The sequence below is a fragment of the Mercurialis annua genome, linkage group LG2 (genome assembly GCF_937616625.2).
Source record: "Mercurialis annua linkage group LG2, ddMerAnnu1.2, whole genome shotgun sequence".
In the NCBI taxonomy this organism is placed as follows: Eukaryota; Viridiplantae; Streptophyta; class Magnoliopsida; order Malpighiales; family Euphorbiaceae; genus Mercurialis; species Mercurialis annua.
Window position 1 is genome coordinate 50,412,210 of NC_065571.1, and position 18,809 is coordinate 50,431,018.

The 18,809-nt window shown below is 28.5% G+C and overlaps 2 protein-coding genes and 1 long non-coding RNA gene across 4 annotated transcripts; 2 read left to right on the plus strand and 1 right to left on the minus strand.

Moving 5' to 3' along the window:
* Positions 1–4,639: 4,639 nt before the first annotated feature.
* Positions 4,640–10,186, minus strand: LOC126667990 (BURP domain-containing protein 9-like). Of its 2 annotated transcripts, none has more exons than XM_050361155.2 (3): positions 10,087–10,186; positions 9,739–9,847; positions 4,640–6,187 (listed from the first exon to the last, which is right to left on the minus strand). In XM_050361155.2, the coding sequence occupies exons 1-3, from the start codon at positions 10,141–10,143 to the stop codon at positions 4,800–4,802; spliced, it is 1,554 nt and encodes a 517-aa protein (XP_050217112.1). In that variant the 5' UTR covers positions 10,144–10,186; the 3' UTR covers positions 4,640–4,799. The 2 variants fall into 2 exon arrangements, with proteins under 2 accessions (XP_050217112.1, XP_050217111.1); XM_050361154.2 differs by having other exon boundaries at positions 4,640–6,190.
* A 743-nt stretch (positions 10,187–10,929) lies between these two features.
* Positions 10,930–12,348, plus strand: LOC126667993 (uncharacterized). Its single transcript, XR_007638321.2, has 5 exons — positions 10,930–11,023; positions 11,128–11,173; positions 11,263–11,765; positions 11,989–12,032; positions 12,131–12,348. It is a non-coding gene; the product is annotated as an uncharacterized LOC126667993 (long non-coding RNA).
* A 1,564-nt stretch (positions 12,349–13,912) lies between these two features.
* Positions 13,913–14,779, plus strand: LOC126668680 (uncharacterized). The gene has a single exon (XM_050361865.1). It carries the CDS (start codon positions 13,913–13,915, stop codon positions 14,777–14,779), a length of 867 nt encoding a protein of 288 aa, XP_050217822.1.
* Positions 14,780–18,809: the final 4,030 nt, after the last annotated feature.

The following is an 18,809-nucleotide window of genomic DNA, read 5'->3' on the forward strand; positions in this document are numbered from 1 at the left end:
ATTCTTGACACGATGTCTGAAATTAACAACTCCTCCATTGCTGTTGTAGTCCTAGTGCATCCACTGCCAAGGAACCATCGTGCCTATGCCACAATTGAAAAAGCCAAATCGAAGCAAAAATAATAAAACAAATTATTTGCCATTAAAATAGGTCTATAGTTACTTTGTTTTTTTTTTTAAATAAATATTATTTTATCAACTTATCACTATTAAATGAATAGTAATGACATTCATACAATAGTGAAGTAGATAAAATAAATAAACACAAAGTAACTATAGAAACGGCCATGAAAATTAGATTTTGTACTACCGCCATACTAGATAAATTGAATATGGAAACATTACTAAACGATCAAATATCTCAATATTTATTTAAAATATCAAAAGTTGATTATATTATTAATTAGTTTTAGATAAAGGACTAATACATTCTCAAAAAAATAAAGATAAAGGACTGATATAAAATTGAAATAATGTACTTGAATAGTATAGTTGATTAAAATCACGCTATGACAAGTTTATTTTTTAAAAAAAAGAGATAAATATAAATATATATTAATTAAATTTATTTGTATTAAATGAAATTGCCGAGTGGAAATTTCAAATTTGGATTTAAGTGCAAATTGAAAATGGCTAATAAGAATCAAATCTAACCCAAAAGTTTTAACCTTAAAAATAAATTTGTCATTAAACTTATTTTGTTTAATGCTTGCTATCTAGCAAATTCAAAAGGACAAAGTTAATCAATATATATGCACAAAAGTTCTAACAGTAATCATAAAACTAATACTACATAAATATTAATCATCAATTTATAATTGAAATTGAATAGAAAAAGAATAGAAAAGTATTTATCTGTGTAAATGAGAGAAGTGACCATTTTAATATCACACGGTGTTGAATAACTTCATATTCCATCCAAATTTATAATATTGCCAAATATATAAACTTCACTCTTTAAAAGCATCTATTGTGGACTCTTTATAAATACTCTTTATTAAAAAATAAAATATAAATTAATATTTCAATGAATTTTTTATTTTGAAAAAAATAAAAAATAATTTAATTCTTCAAGTTTAAACGGTTAAAATAAATTTCTATTTGTTTCTAAAAAGTCACAAAATATTATTTTTATCATTTCTTTTTTAATTATTTATTTTAAATTATAAAAATTACAATCATTTAAATTTAAGAAGTATTAAATATTTTTTACTTTTAAATTATTTTAAAATACTCTTTAAAATAAAGAAGACCATTTAAGATGCTTTAAAGAGAAAGTGCCAATAAATGATATATAATCACGCCAAATTTATCTTTATACAAAATTTGATACTCCCTCCATTCTGAATTAGTTGTCGCTTTAGAGAGATTTTTTTGTTCCATAATACTTGTCACTTTAGAATACCAAGAAAGCATTTATTACTATTTTTCCACATATATCCCTCATTAATTCATTAGAAGAATACAAAAATACAAATAAAGAGTCATACTAATTAATGTTAACAAGTTTCAAGAAGGCCTAATTTAGTAAAAATACTTATAATTTTAGACATATTTATTGATTTCTTAATTTGTGTGAAAATGGCTAAAGCGACAACTATTTCAGAATGGAGGGAGTACCTTTTATGAAAAGGATTATTGATTATTTCGATCAAAAATAAAAATTTAATTCTAAACAACACAAATCGACAGTATTATGATGGGAAATACGAATTTGCAATGGAAAAGTGGAAATTAAAAGAGAAATGATTGGAAAGTTTAAATGGATAGAATCAAAATTTCTTAAAATGAATATTAAACTTAACAAAATATTTATAAAAATGAGAACTTTCGGTCATATGTTTCTCACTGATTGGGCAAAAATAGATGATAGTCCTTTTATAACATTTCGTTAAATTTAGTATTTATCATATAACAAAAAATTATTTAATATTCATTTTAAAAAAATTTACATAATTAGGTAACCTCCCAAATTTTTTTTTTTTTTTTGCCAAAGATAACAACATATAAATATATAATAAGAAGGTCATCTCATGAAGATGATGAAACCCTCTTGAAATAAAAGAACTAAAAGTGGATTTCGCGGCTACTATTTGAGCCATCCAATTACACATTCATTTAACAAATTAAATACCAATATATGGATAATTTGTTAAACGAACGGTAGCAATTATGAATAATAAACATAAAATAAAAAATGAAAAAATTACTTACAGTTGATAGCGGCTAATGTGCTATAAATATTACCTTGATTTTGTAGAAAAGCAAAAATTGAAATGTTGAGATCATCCAGAGCAACAATCACCATAATAGAATACCTGATTATTTAAATTACGAACAATAATAAAATTAATTCGATCTTACCTGACAGTAGCGGTGTCCAATAAGGTAGCCGAGGAAGGATGTGAGCTAGAGGGGCCATTTGAGAAGCCCCTCTTGCATAAGTAAACGTGATAAAAAAAACTCGCCATATGGGATATAAACACCCATAAAGGGGCGATAAACACCCAATTGGGGATAGAGAGTTAATACGACAAGACAAAAATATTATTTTAATAAATAATCAATAAAACAATGTTTTCCTTTATCTTTTAATTGATTTTTTTTTATTTACATTGCCATACTTGTAAGTTTTATGAAAGCTAATAAATTGCTACTTTGTAAGAACATTAAAAAATATAGAAATTTCAATTTCGTATGAGAATAACTTTTTCAATCAAAATTTTATTTTACATTTTAGAGAACATATTTTATGTAAATTTTAATTGAGTTTTCAAAACTTGTCATATAATAAGCTAAATTGTTAAAATTTAAAATTTGAAATTGTCATTATTACTTTGTATGCACGATAAAGTTGGTGAATTTGAAAAATTATGAATATATAGAAAAAATGAATTGAAACTTTCATAGATAAAAAATATAGAATTCTCTCATGCATAGAAGAAAATAAATATAATTTATCTAATAAAAATAAAAGTATTGTTGTTTCAATTTAAATAATCAACAATATAATTCTCTTATGCCAAGCTTTTGATCTCAGGATTCATAGTAACCAACAGAGTTCAATGAATTGATATGGGAGTTTGTAAGAAAATGGTGATTCTAGTTGTTGAACAGGAATTAATGGGAAAGTTTCATTTGGAACAATTTTGAAAAGCCATCAATGACACTTCAATCATAAAAGATTGTCCATGGCGTTAATAATAATTAATTTTTTACAAAATATAGTGAAAATTGCTTTTGAATTGTTAGTTCCTCCATGGCAGTTAACAGATACAATAAGTAAAAAGGAGTCCATGGAAGCAGTTTTTGGAAGAAGGGGACGGCATAACCGCCGTAGAAGAGGCAGCGATTTATTCCAAAACAAGACATAATGACCGGCATCAAGTTAATATTGATCATTGGTCATTTGATTGTCATCATCAACACTATAATGAATGCATGTGATGATTTTTTTCTCAAAAAGTAATCAAAATTCTTGTATTCAGAGTCTACGATATATACAATAAACAAACCTGTAAATTGACGATGGCGGATGCAGTTTGCGGCAGCGGCAATTCATAAATAGGTAACCTCCCAAATTTAATAGCTAGTAATTACCACTCTTATTAGGGCATCATCATGCAGCTATTTTTTTTTATATCTTGAGCATATTGTAGTCGATGAAGTCAATGTTTAATATTTTAAGAAAGTCACGTGTTTCACTTATTATAGAGACCTAATGGTAAAAAAAAAACAAATCTTTACGACATGTTACAATTATATCCAAACCTTTTAATTTTTGCAATAATATTCAAATTGTATTTTTTTTTGTAATAATACCCAAATTGCATTTTTTTAGCAATAATAGTCAAATTGATGGCTAAATTTGTTGTTTTCAATTAAGATATTAGGCTATTATTATGTTTTGATGTATAATAATATAGTAAAAGTCCCAAAAAAATAGCAAAAAACTCAAAAAATTCACATAAAAAGTGCAATTTGGATATTATTGAAATCAAATGATGCAATTTGGATATTATTAAAAAATTAAAAGGTTTAGATATAATTACAACAAGTCGTAAAGGTTTGTGTTTTTTTTTGCCATTAAGCCTATTATATAATGTTTAAAATTCTCAAGTTTTTAACCTTTTATTTGAGATAGAATTAAGAGAACAAACATCCTTTATTTCGATTTTGAAACTTTCTAAAAGTTATGGAAGTTTTTTCTTTTTATGAATAACATTTTTCTTAAAACGCCATAAGAAATGGGAAAAACCTTCACTATTCAAAGAGGTAACGTCATTGAACGCTCCGACTCAGAAGAAGGAGGGAACAAGTTAAGATATAAAGATACAATCTAGTTTCCTAAACAAATCTAAATCGGAATGAAAAAGATATGGTTATATATTCCAGCTCTTTGTGCATGCAGGTTGTTATGTAAAGAAGCAAAGCTAATGAAAGTTCATTTATCACATACAAGAACATAACTAGAGCACTAATTTATTTATTATATAATTCGATAAGTTAGTCACCGTTTTTTAACGATTTAAATCTTAATACCCTTTCTTCAATATTGGCATAACTCAGTGACCTGTTAAGTTTAATATCTGTTTTTAACCTTTTAGCATGACACTGTTTGCAAACCTTGTGATAGAAATAAGATAATAAACATCCTTTATTTCATTTAGCACATACAAGAACATAACTAGAGCACAAGTTTATTTATTACATAAACAAAAGTTACAGTAGAAAAACACACAAGCTGAGTTAAGAAAACGATAGAGATCACATGGAGAACTTTTTCTCAAGATCCAATCTTAGGCATCTGATGGAAACCAGACCATATGATCAGCTGGAAAGAAATGGCAGACATCGGTCGAGCCAGGCTCAGCACCAAGCTCGCGAAAAGCAGGATGATCACGACTCCATTCGGAAGTATCAAAGTGGCACACCGCAATAGCCTCAATCATGTCTCCATTATCCCCAACCAGTGAAACCTTAAAGCCCTTGGTGTTCGTTGCGCTATGGCAATAAAAGATTGTATAAGGATAAGACATGGGATGGCATCCTACTAGCTTCGGAGCTAAGATCTCTTGAGGTTCTTGAACTACTGTATAATTCTGCACTTTGTTCTTGGATCTCGTCAAATGAGAAGATGTAATAGCCTTGAATCTCTTGGTGTCTAGTCCGAAAGTGCTACCGACAAAATCGAGCATGGCCTCATAAGAAGTAGCGCAAAGCTTGGTTTCCCCCGTCAGCGATTTTCCCTCGCAAAGTGTGATTGCTTCTTCCATTGCTTTTGCTTGAGGAGAGTGAGGCGAGATGGAAAAGAGACGAAGAATGTGTGGAAATTTGTGGGATGAGAATGGATAGGATTCAGCTTGCTCTCTAGGCAACAATGGAGGATCTTTGGCTGAATGGTCGTTATTTAAAGGTGGAAGACTAATGGGTAGTTTATTATTTACCTTTAGATCATTCCTTCTAAAAAAAACAATAAATGGAGAATTACCATCCATTCCATCGCTTCGAAATGACTTTTCTTGTTCATCATTACGGCCATTACGATAACCAAAATAAGGAAATATGTTAGGTTTCGGCTGAAAATCATTAAGAAGTGCCTTTTCTTGTTCATCATTACGGCCATTATGATAACCAAAATAAGGAAATAGGTTAGGTTTCGGCTGAAAATCATTAAGAAGTGCCTTTTCTTGTTCATCATTACGGCCATTATGATAACCAAAATAAGGAAATAGGTTAGGTTTCGGCTGAAAATCGTTAAGAAGTGGCTTTTCTTGTTCATCATTACGGCCATTATGATAACCAAAATAAGGAAATAGGTTAGGTTTCGGCTGAAAATCGTTAAGAAGTGCCTTTTCTTGTTCATCATTACGGCCATTATGATAACCAAAATAAGGAAATAGGTTAGGTTTCGGCTGAAAATCGTTAAGAAGTGCCTTTTCTTGTTCATCATTACGGCCATTATGATAACCAATATAAGGAAATAGGTTAGGTTTCGGCTGAAAATCGTTAAGAAGTGCCTTTTCTTGTTCATCATTACGGCTATTATGATAACCAAAATAAGGAAATAGGTTAGGTTTCGGCTGAAAATCATTAAGAAGTGACTTTTCTTGTTCACCATCACTGCCATATTCTATCTTCCTCTCTTCAAATCCCATATCCCAAAACGCATCCTGACCCCTGATTTCTACTTTAAATTGCAAATACAAGTTCAAAAAGATTTAGTTGGAAGAATAAGAAACATATGAAAATACTCTAAATATCAATTTGTATAGATCTCGCATATAATATATGCAATGGAGATGCTCTAACGTTTGCATTAGCGATATCAATTAACGTCGAAACTGCAAAAAAGTGTAGTTCGGGTAGGAATAATGCTGAGGAAAATTTAAGATTGTGCATGTTTATAATTTTGTTTTCATTTATTAGTCAAAATAAGTTGACGGATAACTAAATTTTAAAATTAGTTAATTTTTTTTGTTGTATTGCTTTAAATTAAAATGCAGTCCACAGAACACAATCTCAAAGGATTTTTGACGGATTAGTTCCTACAAAATATAAAAAATTCCAATTTTGTGCCTGCTTTAAAAAAAATACCAATTTTGTGCCTGTATCCACACAATCCGCATTTTAAAAATGCGGATTGGGTGAGGGATTGATATTAACAGCAATCCGCATTTGAAGAATGCGGATTGTATGTTATTGTATGTTATACAGTTTGGTAAAATATATGATTTCATCTCTAGCTTAAATCAATAGTTTATTAGTTCCTTTTTAGTTTTGTTTTTATTATAAATATGGAATATGGTTAATAATTTTCTCAATTCTTCATTTCTTTAACTTATACAATCTATCTTATAAACTTTTTTTAACTTAACGATCAAATATTCAATTAAACTCAATTACTTATGTATTATTTAAGTGTAAAATTAATTTATAAGTGTCCGAGAAAGTAGGTCGTAATTATAAAAATTTAAAATTTAAATTAGAGAATTTAAATTTTAATAATCGGTTTTAAACAAAACAAATGAAGTTTAGAAGGTAAATATATTAAAAATTAATATATCAAAGTACATCTCTAAATGTAGAGTTAAAAGTTTCGGATAAAATCTCGAAATTAAAATGTCGAAATTTAAAAGTTTCGACATAATATAAAACTATATAAATTAAGATATATATATATATATATATATATATATATATATATATATATATATAAAAAGAGAAAATAACAAGAAAGCAAGAAAAAAGACTCCACTTTTCACACAATGCAATTTTATTAAGTTTGTTTACTTTATTACCATGTATGAGTGTTTTATTTTATCCAACACCACCTTTTTTTATTAACCCACACGTGTCCTACTAAACTCTCATTTAGTATTGTTTTTTTTTAAACCCCCCTTTTCAGCAGGCCTGACGCGCGTCAGGCCTGCTGACGCGTGAAACAGGTGCACCATGCACCTGTTATCACGATTTTTTGGGAAACAGGTGCATGGTGCACCTGTTTCCCATAACACATAAATGAGGACCTTTTTTTCAAAGTTCCTCATACACTTTTTTAAATTATATAATGTATATTTATATATTATATATATATATATATATTTATTTAAATGTTAAATATTTATATTAAATATTTAAAAAAACTTAAATTATTAATTTATTTATATATTTTATAAATATGACGTATTAAAAATATTTTATTTTACATAAAATTTTAGAAATATTAATTTTATGTTTGAGATATTTGAATAGATATTGTCATATTATGTTAAAAATTAAAAAATAATTAAACATATAATTTGATATATCTCGAATTTTTTTAATACATATTCGATACATATACGATACATCTCCAATATATATTTGCTACATCTCTAATATATAATTTAGATCGTTCGGACATTTTGACTAGTTCGATCGGTTTGTTATTATATTTTAAAAGATGGATACATCTCCGATACATATTCAATACATATCGTAATTATACATGATATATATACTTTTCATATTTGATATATAATTTATACATGATAGATATTTTTTCATGTTTTTATACATCTTTCTTAAAATTTTATTATATATATTTTTATACATATTTGATACATTTCAGTTACAAATTTGATATTTTTTTGATACATGTTTTATACATATTTGATACATATCCGATATATATTTGATACATGTTTGATACATATATGATATAATTTGACATTTCTATGTCTCTAATATATTTTTGCTACATATTCGATCATTTAATTCATTTTCTTTATTTTATATACATCTTTTTTTAAGTTTTATTAGATATAGTTTTATTATATGTATTGCATATATACTTTGTATACATATTTGCTACATCTATAATACATAATTTATACATAAAAAATATATTATTCATGTATCGGACACGTGATCAGTATGTATCAATAATGTATCCGGTATATAATTTATAAAATTATATTTTTAAAAATTATATTATTTATATATTTTTAAAATTTAACAAATTTATTTTTCTTCAAATTAAAATTAAAATTTTTAAAATTAAAGTTAAGATTAATATTTTAAAATTAAAGAAATTATTTTATTATTTAAAAAACAAATAATAAAAAAAAACATGTTATGCACCTGCTAATATGAATTTGGGTTATGTGAGCAGTTGCACAAAGCAACTGCTCACGCGTCAGTAGGTCTGACGCACGCGTCAGACCTACTGACGCGCGCTGATGTCAGCGTCCCACGCTGACATCAACGCATGCGGTGTCAGTGTAATTTTTTTCCAAAAGGTGGTAGTCATGAAATAAAACTTAATTTTATTGTAAAGGCTGAAAATGGAGACCAATTTTCTTGTAATTTTGAAAGATTCTCAATAAAAAATACAAAAAAACCGAAAAGAGAAGAGGGGTGGGTATGGTGGGTGAAGAAAGTATAAGGATTAAATTGAATTTTTTTTAATTTTATTTATTTATTATATATCTATATCTTAATTTATATAGTTTTATATTATGTCCAAATTTTTAAATTTCGACATTTTAATTTTGAGGTTTTATCCGAAACTTTTAACTCTACATTTAGAGATGCACTTTGATATATTAATTTTTAATATATTTACCTTCTAAAATTCATTTGTTTCGTTTAAAATCGATTATTAAAATTTAAATTCTCGAATTTAAATTTTAAATTTCTATAACTACGACCTACTTTCTCGGACACCTATAAATTAATTTTACATTTAAATAATACGTAAGTAATTGAGTTTAATTGAATATTTGATTGTTAAGTTAAAAAGAAGTTTATAAGATAAATTGTATAAATTAAAGAAATGAAGGATTGAGAAAATTATTAACCATATTTCATATTTATAATAAAATCAAAACTAAAAAAAAAAACTACTCCTAGTTCAGGCACAAAATTGGAATTTCTTCAGCATTATTCAGGCACAAAATTGGAGTAATAAACTATCGATTTAAGTTAAGAATGAAATTATATATTTTACCAAACCACAATAACATACAATCCTGGTTCAGGCACAAAATTGGTATTTTTTTTTAAAACAGACACAAATTTGGAATTTCTTATGTTTTATAGGAACCAATCCGTCAAAAACCCCAATCTCAAAAGCTTCTAATTGACTTTTTATAATACGCAAAAAGAATCTTTTTTAAAAAAGCAAAACACATAAGGGAATAATGGAAATAAAAACTTAAAAAAAAAAGTTGAAATATATGTTTTGAAACTAACCAGCAGGCTGTTGACGATTTCCAAATTTTCGAGGCATTGGAGTGTTTGGTACTTTGGACCGCAGATAGTTATCATTAGGCATCGAAGCATTACTAACAACTAACATTAACTGCAAATTAAGAGAGAGATTTAAGAATTTAACAAAGGCTCAATAAGCACAGTTAAGCTTATTTTAATTAATACTGAAATGGATTTTAGAATTAGGAAATCTATAAAATAAGTTCTAGTTATATCAATAGAAAATTATAGCCATCTCTAAAATGAAATTAAATTTATAGAAATTCGCTAAATTATCGATGAATAAAATAAATTAACGGAAGAAGAGCGAATATTATTGATGATGCTTACACATAATAAAGCAAATACGGAAAGCAAAGAAAATTTCATTGAAGCAAAGAAGCTCATTAATAAACTTATTTTTTGAATGCATTTCTTCAAAAATCTCACCCTTATTTATAGCAGCAAGCTCTTAGGGTGTTATGGTAATATTCTAAAAAAAAAGACACTGAGCATTTTCTAACGCGTGTTTATCTCATACAACCGTTGCTTTATAATAAGCCAATGATTATTTGTGATATGAAATCTTTTAATTATAAAAAAAAATTAATCCCAACATTTTAGTTTTGTAGCGGTTTAATTCCAACGTTCAAAACATCACCAAACAAATCCCAATCTTTTTTATTTTTGCAATTTACAGCCCCAATCAGTTTTGTCGCGATTTTGTCTCTTTTTTTTAAGCTATTAAGTGCAATAACACGAAAATGTTAGAATTTTATTTGAGATTTTTTTGAAACGTTGGATTTTAATATGTCAATAAATGTATCTAATAAGGCTGCCACGTATGCATAAAGTTACGGGAAAACAGTTCGGACTACAAATTGTAAAAATAAAAAAGATTGAAATTTGTTTCGTAAAATATTAGAATTAAATCGCTATAAAAGTGAAACGTTGATATTTATTTTACAAATACCATTTTAATCATTAATTATTTTTTTATCATTTAATTTGCCTCATAACTAATGCAATATTAGTTTATTATATGGATAATATGGCGTAGCGGTTGTGGTGTAGTATAATTTTCCTTTTATTTTGAAGGCAGTTTCGTAGGGGTGGTTGTATTAAACTCCCCAACAGTTTATATTTGTAAAAATAATCTTCGTATTAGTGACGGGTTTGCAGGGCGGCTGTATTAAACGCCCCTACAGTTTATATTTAAAAAGTAATCTTCGTATTAGTGACGGTTTGCAGGGGCGGTTAATTGATTGTTCAATTCCTGGAACTTGTTGTAAGTAGTTACCTCTAGCCTTGAGTTCAATCTGTTAGTGCATATGTGATTAGCAGTCTTTATTTAAATCAATTAATTCTTAATTAGAACATACTTTTATTTAGTGCAAGATATCAGTGCATATGCGTTAGAAGATAGTCCAAGGTCCAGGTATTTTCATTAACTTCATGCACAAGAAGTTGATTCTATAGATTCTTTTGTTGGTACTTATTTTCTTCCGTCGTCGGGCATTGAACCAGGATTTCCTGGGTGATGATTTGAAAAGCCAGAGCTCACACGTTCCTTATAATGTTGCAGACTTCTCCACTCAGGTATGGTTACTCATGCAGCATAATGTAATGCATTACAAATTTCCAGATTTATTCTATGCATCATAAGTCCAGTAAATGTTTATTATAAAACATATTAACTCTTTCAATGATATGTAGACTTCTATCAGATCGGGGATACAGAGTCACTATGGAATTCTGTCTTAATCAGGGTCTTTCAATGATATTAACTGTTTTTCTTGTTGCTTAATTTCTGTTTATCATGATTGTGAATTCAATTATAGCGCATCTTATAACATCATAGCCGGAAAAGCACCTGTAATTGACGATGCAGAGCAGCAGAAATGAGACGGTTATAACCACGGGACTAGAAAGACGGGCCAGAAACGCCAGTCAACAAAAGGTCCATCACGGCCTCATACAATTCAGGAGCAGAGCGGACCGATTTCACACCATGACATAGACAAAAGAAGGTCTAGTTTAAAAGCTCAATGATTTTAATTCTCTTTTTCATTTTATTTTGATATGCTCTGTTTATGATGCTTGTACAGCAAAGAAGTGAGCTCTTCACAATCTTATGAAACATCGACTGTTGATTTAATAATTGTTGAAATTTGATTTTATTTGTTCATTTTTTATTTTTTTTTCCGGATAAAGTATTTGCTGCTGTATTTCTTTTTTGGTTTCTGGTTGCAGGGAGCTGCTCGTAGTTCGGTTTTTGAACCTGGTAGAGTATGGAAGTAAGCATCTTTAATTTTTTGACTTAATTGAAGTTGGTTTACTTATGTTTTTCTTTGTATATATAATATATTAAGGTGATTGTTTTTGCATTTACCAGAATATTTGTGTGCTTCCTCTGATAGTCATAATTGGATCTCTAGTCACAAACATAGAACGCAGAAGACAACGGAAAATAACACAGAGATTATTTTATCCAGTGAACGATCCTTGAAGCCAAGAAGATAGTTTGCTTCTTTTTCAGTTAATTCATGTATTATGAGTTTCAATTGATTAATTATAAGAATGTTTTAAGCAAAATTAATCAATTTAATTATTCAGCAGTAAATATATGTGTGGTTCTTTGGCTTAATGCAGGTCCGAGATGTTTTAAGTAAATGTTTTTGAATTTTTTTGGCAGTAGAGGCGCCTTCATTTTTCAGAAAGTCCAGACACCTTTATTTTTAAAATTTCCTGATAATAGGGGCGGTTTTAACCGCTCCTACATCTCCGCCCCAAAAAAAACCCTTACCCCGGCAGCCTAAAACCGCCCGCACAGTGTAGGGGCGGGGGTATAAAACGCTGTTACTACTCTACAGAACAAAACAAACTGCCCCTATATATAAATTTTGTTGTAGTGTGTGAGATTTATATTTGAAGGCTTGGCCCAGCTGGCTAAATTTTAATAATATGTGTATGAGGCTGAGGGTTCGACCCTCAACACTCACGGGCAATGTGTCTATTTAAAAAATGTCTAACATTAACCCTCATTAACCCTCTTCAATAATTAGAGTAGGCTATGTTTGACAAAAAAAAAATGTGAGATTCCCATGCTGCATGTGCATGTAATAAAAGCCAATCAATTACTTTTTGATAAGATAATGTCGGATATCTGGGAGGAGAAAATGAATTCTTTGATCAGATAATGTTTTTAAAATTCTGAATACAAAAACGTTATCTTGCCATTATTATGTCGAATTACAAATCAAACACTTGAATTTCTTACTCTATTCATTTTTTTTTTTTATAATTGGGGAGGAGGGAACGTTTGTGAGAGGAATCGAACCCACGATCTAGCAGTTTGCTGCCTAGCGCTTATACCGTTTGAACTTTTAGGTTTTAATTTATTTTCATAAACACCTAAACTTTAGTTTATTATATTAATTAAATAAGCTAACAATCTTACAAATAATTGCCTATGTAGTTTAATTCTTTAAAATCATTGCCGTCTCACTTAAATCTTTATGATTATAAAAAAATGGTACGAAAAAAAATTGACCGTTAACTTTTAAAAAAATCTGATTATTTAAATAAAAAATACAAATAAACTCTTATGACTAAAAATTATAACATTTAATCTCTTAGTCTATAATAAATTCAATTTAATCTTTTTGTCAAAATGAAATAATTATTTTAAAATTTTCAAAATCAATAATTATTATTGTTTTAGTTTAGTAAATTAATAACTGAATTTTAGTGTTTTTAAATTTTTATGTCCTACTTAATAATTAGAAAAATTGATATAATTTCATAAATATTGTCAAATCCCGCCTTATTTAGCACAAGATTAGATGTTATTTAAAACATAATTACTTCAAATCTATGTAATAGTTTCATTTCATATCTTAGTCGAAAAACACATCCTATAAACAATCGAATATTAAAGTAAAACACATTTTTACATATTTATAACTTTATAATATTGTATTTAAAGTAATTATAGTTTCAAAGTTATAGACATATGGTTCAAAACACAGGGGCGGAACTACGTTCAGACTCGGGTAGGCTTGAGCCCGGGCTGCCGTCGGAAGTTCGAAGGTTAGAGGAGTGAGCAATGAAGGCTGGCTTGAAGTTACAGTAGTTTAGCCATGGCTGCCGACTGAATAAAGTGACTTTGAAGAAGATGAAGCGATGCATCCATGACGGCATTCCCACAGGATCAGCACTACATCATAGATTACAGTTACCTCCAGATTGCAAATGGTGTGGAGAGCAGGAAACAGTTCTACATCTTCTTTTCTTATGCCCCTTTACAAGACATATTTGGTTTCAATGCCCTCTGAATTTCAGGTCAACATGGGGAACACATACAAGTTTTGCACAGCATTGGAAAGCAACGATATCACAATTAAAAGAGATTGGCTCCAGCTCTCAAGATATCTCTTTGTACTGCTTCACCTTGTGGCACATTTGGAAAACAAGAAACAATCTCATCTTTAGGGAAGAAGAACCAACAATTGAAGACACAATACGATACATCATAACGGACGCAAATGAATTCGAGCAGTCCCAGATTAAACATCACAGTGTACCTCGACGGAATCAAACCTTCCAGTCACCACAGTCTACTGCCAATATCATACCTTCAGGCTTCATGAAGTTGAACTATGATGCAGCGGTTGACATCCAGAAGAAACGAGGATTTGTTGGAATAATAGCTAAAGATGACCATTCCATCCAAAGAGAAAAAATTTCGGCGCAATTCAGATTTATCTGGGATCCGGGGATTTTGAAAATGCTAGCACTTCGGGAAGCGATGAATTGGGCCATTTCACAACATTGGAAGAAAGTTATTTTTGAAGGTGATGCTCTTCAAGTATCCAACATCATCAACTCGAGGCAGTGTTCTAATGCGGCCTTACAGGGTATTTGTGAAGACATTTGGTATCTACAAAATTCCTTCATTACAACTTCAATCCAATATATCCCTCGTACCCAAAATTCAGAAGCACACAACTGGGTACAAGCAGTGAAACATGGTATCCTTTAATGAGATTTTGAGGGAGCCTATTGCTTCAAGCAGGGGCGGAACTACGCTTAGACTCGGGTAGGCTTGAGCCCGGGCTGCCGTCTGAAAGTGGAAGGACCGGACCGGAGATTTGAAGCGCAGAGATGTGGAAACTTTTCAACCATGACTGAAAAATTGCAGCAGCCCTAGGAAAAAGATGAACAGCAGAGTTGCACTTATCTTTTCTTTTAGGTTTTAAAAGGACCAAACGACTTTTCGTTCGGTCATTTTTTTTAGGCTTAATGGCGTAAAAAATCATAAACTTTAGCGTGTTTTGCAAATTTAACATAAACTTTCAATTTTGGCAAACTAAATCACAAACTTTTGATTTTTTGCAATTTTAGCATCGATCAATTTTCCTTCAAAAAAATAGAGAAAAATGCTGATGTGGATGCCGGAATAGTGGTTATTCCGGTTTACACATCATCATTTTTTTCACGAAAAATTGATCGGTGCTAAAATTGCCAAAAATCAAAAGTTTGTGTATTAATTTGCCAAAATTGAAAGTTTATGTTAAATTTGCAAAACACGCTAAAGTTTGTGATTTTTTACGCAATTAAGCCTTTTTTTAAACAGTTTAGAAGGAAAAAACGACATTTCGTTTTATCCTTCATTTAATCAAAAGCAAAGGGGCCAAACGGCATAAGCTGATCATTCCCGTTTCGACAACACCTAAAAGAATTAACTTCCTTCGTTAAAGTCTACCCTAACCCACTAGTAACCATCAGCCCCTTTTTAATTTTTTTATTAATTTTTTAATTAATGTTTTATTAAATCCATCAATTTTCTACCTACACATTTTTCAATATTTCTAATCTAATTCCAATTTTTTCAACCTAATCTTTTTAATTTTAAATTCTCTTTTAAAATAAAAAAATCTCCAAATTTATAAAAAAGTATATTGTTTAAATTTTATTTAGTAAATTAATGTAGTTTTATATATTTGTAATATTATAAAATAATTTAATTAATATTATTTTTTAGGTCTGAAAAATCAAACAAGTAGTTAGAAATTTAGACTACAACAAGTAAGTATTTTTAATTATTGTCATTTTATTTTGTTGATAAATAACTGATGAATTTTATTATTCGAATATTTTTGTTTATTTAAAAAAAAATTAATAAAAACTAATCAAAATAATACAGTTTAGATTATGGATAAATTTGTTGTTAGAAGAATAAATGTCTTAATGAAAACTATTCAAATTAATTTAGAAGAATATTGTAATATTTACTATTGGCTTTTATTAATATAATCTTATGCAATATGATGTTTTTATATTTATTATATATTTATATGTTGTTAGGGTGTAAATGAGTCGAGTATTTCAGAAGATTGAGATTCACTCGTTTATTTTCGAGTCGAGTCAAGTCGAATATTAAGAAGATTGAGTTTCACTCGTTTATATTTGAGTCGAGTCAGGTCGAGTATTGGAAAGATTGCGATTCACTCGTTTATTTTCTAGTCGAGTTTCGACTTTATGTATCGAGTATTTCTCGAACTTATCGAAAGTTCATTGACTTCACGAGTTTAACCGAGTCTTATTTTTATTTAATAGATTTAAATTAAAACTAATTTATTAATAATTTAATAAAATTTTAAATACTATATTTCTTTAAACATGTAAATAATTTTTATATTTATTTTTACTAACAATATATGAATTAAATGTTTAAAGTTCAAATTAAAATAATAATATATCATTCGTCTACAAAGATTGAAATTGACTCATCTACTAAACGAGCCTTATAAATTCGAGCTCGAGTTAGTTTTATCGAGCCGAGTTTTGAGTAGCTCGCGAGCGCGATTGACTCAGTCGCATACATACTTTAGCCCGGGCTGAAACAAATTTCTGGTTCCGCCACTGGCTTCAAGCTATACGGTTCTGTTTCTTTTTTTCTTGTACTTTGTAATACTTTTCTTAATTAATCTACCTCGGTTAAAAAAAAAAGATGAAGAGCGAAAAAAAAAAGATTTATTTTTAGTTTAAAAGGGCAGATTTGGCCCTTATCTTTTTACTTAAATATTTTTGGCCCCTAACTATTAGTAATGTTAGGAGAGATCAAACGGTTAGAATAGAAAGTCTCAAAATAAAGCAACAGAATCTGTGGCTGAGAATTAATATAGATATTGATGGATCTTATACGAAAAATGAGAAACACATTAGTCAGAGTGTCAGACCTCTCTTTCTTGTTTTTGGTTATATATTTCTTTCTCTTAATAAAGATAATAACTTTATTGTCTTTGTTATTTCATACTTTAACTTAAAAATAAAACGGAATTAGTCCAAAATAAAATGTATCCCACTCAATAAAAAATATGAATCACACTCCCTCTTTAAAAATTATCTAACAATTGTATTATTATTTATTAAAATTTAATTACTATTTTTTATGAAAATTTTTTCTTATAAATTTTTAAGTATATAATATTCTTAATTTGACCTAATATTTAAATATCCAAATAACAATTTTTAAATTTAATCATTATTTTTTTTTAAAATTTTCCGTCTATTTTCCATTATTATTTTAAATTTTCTAATCGAATCTTCTAGCATAATTTTTAATTTTTCTGCCCAACTCTCTAAATTATGTAACCTAAATATTTTCAATACTTTTAATATAAATTCCAGTAATTTTATTCCTTTCTTTATATTTTATTTTTACAAATAATCTAGTTTAAATATTTATTTTAATGTGTAATAACTATTTCAGATTAATTTTGAGGTTATTTAAATTTATTAATCATAGAAAATTAAAAAACTAATTAGACTACAATAATTAAACATTTTCTAATTATTATTATTTTTTTTTTATTTTTTGATAATTGATTTTATTTTATTATAGTTGGTGAATTATATTATCTGGATACTTCTATAAATATTTTTGAAAAATAACTAGATGAAAAATTATTAAAATGAATCAATTTAGGTTTGAATAAATCTATTATTAAAACACTAAAAAATGTCAACTCAAAGTAATTCTATAAAACTTTGAAGCAACTAGATTAATTAGGTTTTATTTAGCCCGGGCTGAACAAAATTGCTGGTTCCGCCACTGTCAAAATATGTCTATACTATAGCAGTAAAATTACTTCATTCTATTATACCCCTATATATTATACCCCTGTTAGACAAGTATTAACTATTTATCACTAAATATTCCTCCGTCTCTATAGAATTGTCCACTTTAAAAAATTGTTTGGTTCCAAAACTCTTGTCCGCTTTTAAAAAATAACAACTTTTACATTCAATTTTCTTATAATATCCCTATTTAAAATTCACTCATGAGTAAATTAAAAGTAAATTGCAAGTTGATCCTATATTAAATAGGCCAAATTCCTAAAAAAGACCAAACCTTTGAAAAAAATTTCATCCAACCCTTTCAATTTTATCCAATTTGTCATAAAATGCATGATTTCGTTTCAATTTTGTCTAAGTCTCAATTTTGAATTGATTTGCATACGTGGCACATATGTGGCGCTGACAAGGCATGCCACACGTATGCGACCTTGGCGAATGCAAGGTAAAAAATCTAAATAAATTCTTAGATTTTTAAAAAATAACATTTTCACCCTCAAACTTTTAATCGTTTCAACTTAAAGATTAAAATATTTACCAATTTTATGTTTATAATTTTTTTAAAACATTTTAACTCTTTTCTTCATTTATTTTATCTATAAATAAATAAAATATATAAATTAAAACTAATTAAATAATTCCACCCCCCACGCATACGACAATTTTTCCGATAATTTTTTTAAAAAATTATTTTTCAAAAATACATTTAATTTTTTTTTCGAGGAGGCTCCTCCTCGGTGAGGAGCAGATCTACTCCTCGTCTGAGGAGCAACAGCTCCTTGCCTGAGGAGCTGCCGCTACCAGAGCTGCTGCTCTTATCAGAATTACTGCTCCTTCGAAGAGGAGAAGCAGTCGCTCCTCCGCTTTGCGAAAAAAAAAATTAAAAAATTATGTAAAAAAATTAGCGCAAAAAAGTTTACTTTTTAAAATTA

What these genes read in the sequence shown, in the direction of transcription:
- LOC126668680 (XM_050361865.1), top strand. Translation starts at nt 13,913, where the DNA reads ATGAAGCGATGCATCCATGACGGCATTCCCACAGGATCAGCACTACAT.
- LOC126667990 (XM_050361154.2), bottom strand. Translation starts at nt 10,143, where the DNA reads ATGAGCTTCTTTGCTTCAATGAAATTTTCTTTGCTTTCCGTATTTGCT. An exon ending in CCGTATTTGCTTTATTATGT is followed by an intron (nt 9,848 to 10,086) that starts GTAAGCATCATC and finishes CTTAATTTGCAG; the next exon opens with TTAATGTTAGTTGTTAGTAA. An exon ending in AAATCGTCAACAGCCTGCTG is followed by an intron (nt 6,191 to 9,738) that starts GTTAGTTTCAAA and finishes TGCAATTTAAAG; the next exon opens with TAGAAATCAGGGGTCAGGAT.